Source organism: Mytilus californianus, unplaced genomic scaffold (genome assembly GCF_021869535.1).
Source record: "Mytilus californianus isolate M0D057914Y unplaced genomic scaffold, xbMytCali1.0.p SCAF_8, whole genome shotgun sequence".
Classification (NCBI taxonomy): domain Eukaryota; kingdom Metazoa; phylum Mollusca; class Bivalvia; order Mytilida; family Mytilidae; genus Mytilus; species Mytilus californianus.
Window position 1 is genome coordinate 106,711,599 of NW_026262734.1, and position 1,765 is coordinate 106,713,363.

The following is a 1,765-nucleotide window of genomic DNA, read 5'->3' on the forward strand; positions in this document are numbered from 1 at the left end:
CGGCCCGTTTTGGTCATGTAGCTCTTCAACTGTTTTGGTTCTTATACATCCTTGGGTTTCAAACATTTGGCTTTAAGCGTTTCTGATGAAAGTAAATCCAGAAAAGAGCTTCGGACGCATGAAATTGATAAAGTGTGTTCATTTAATAAAAATTCGAATAAATATACAAGTGTATTACAACAACATCAATAACAAGATAAATACACACTTGCACACACTATACTTAAAATAAAAAAGCTTTATTTTAACACTATCAGTAAGATTTACCCGGAATAAGTAACCTACTAGCATATATGTTTTGTGGTTATTTGTACATCATTTACGATCTCTCTTGGTTGTTCACATACATAGGCTATCGGAATATAGGTCTCTGTTACTTCATATTTATATAATCCGTTTTCACAACCGGTTTTTGTAAATATCTGGATTTTCTGTTGAATTGGTGAACATTTCTGATCTCCAGAAGCATCTATACACTTAGTACACTCAATAGAAGCTCTATAGTGTTCATGGGGATATGTTTCAGCACTGTATGGTGTTTTCTCTAAAAACCAAGGGCATGATGTACGTACCATTAATGGGAGATTGGATCCTTTTAAAAATGTTGAAGGACAGTCGATTTTAGTTTTATTTTTTCCGTGATCTACCAGTTGAGTAAAATCATTGTCCAGTGTGTCTTCCTTCCAACCTTCTGTGAAAAATAATGTTCTGTAATCCACTCCTCCATTTATACTTTTGAATTTAGCCTGTAAGTCTGTAGGGTCTGTACATGTTGGTGCACTATTGACGGATACAATACAACATGTGATGTGTATTAATGCAGCTTTAAGGATCTGGAAATGAAATGAAAATTAGATATAATTGTGTTTTCAAGTTTGTCTGATTGTGCAAAAGTATAAACTAGTGCAGATTTAATATAAAAATTCGTTCATTATTTAAAAAATTATTTAAAACAATTCTTTTGCAGTTTTATAAACTAGTTCAGGGATTCAAATATACTATCTATTGGTACAAGTTATAGAATTATTCTAAGGTCGTAATATACAGACTTAATTACTGAATAACAAAAACATTTAACTATTGTTGCTTACATTGATAAAATTCATCTTGTATATTTCTGGAGAACTTAATCAGGCTTCTTGTCTTCTTGTCAACAGTTGTTGCTGTTATGCATGCAGTATTGTTTTTGAACAATATTTAAACTGTGTTCGCCGGATGCATTCTATTTTTATAAACTGGGAATCATTTAACAACTTAATGGGTTTTATAAGTAGCTGCTAGAGCAGATAAACTAGCCTCTGTCTTACAAATTGGAAACTTTATTTTAGTATTGCATACTAAGAAATATACACAGAAGTCTTATTTTTACCACACATAATTTTCCTTTCCGGTAGACACACTTATTATAAGAAAAATTAGGTGAATTCTATCAATTTATTGTTTTTGTCAAGCATGTCAAGTTCGACACTTATTACTTATTCTACTCTGTGGACGTAGCGTATATGAATAGGCCAATTTGATAGATTCAAATGTTGTTTTTTAATATCTAATTTTTGATTGTAAAACATAAAATAGTTAAAGTTGGAGAAACAATTTTTTTTCATTAAGATTTTCGATGGAACGGACAATATCTAAATGTGTCTATTTCATCGTTTACTTTATCAATGTAATAATGGAAACTAGCATTTTAACAAAATCGCTACTTACGGATTGAAGGTGTGAAGTGAAATTCTAGTTTATACATGTAATACATCTTATTAAATCA

The 1,765-nt window shown here is 30.8% G+C and overlaps 1 protein-coding gene across 1 annotated transcript; it reads right to left on the reverse strand.

Moving 5' to 3' along the window:
* Positions 1 to 284: 284 nt before the first annotated feature.
* On the reverse strand, positions 285 to 1,106 carry LOC127712960 (uncharacterized). Its single transcript, XM_052219544.1, has 2 exons — positions 1,092 to 1,106; positions 285 to 833 (listed from the first exon to the last, which is right to left on the reverse strand). Exons 1-2 carry the CDS (start codon positions 1,104 to 1,106, stop codon positions 285 to 287), a joined length of 564 nt encoding a protein of 187 aa, XP_052075504.1.
* Positions 1,107 to 1,765: the final 659 nt, after the last annotated feature.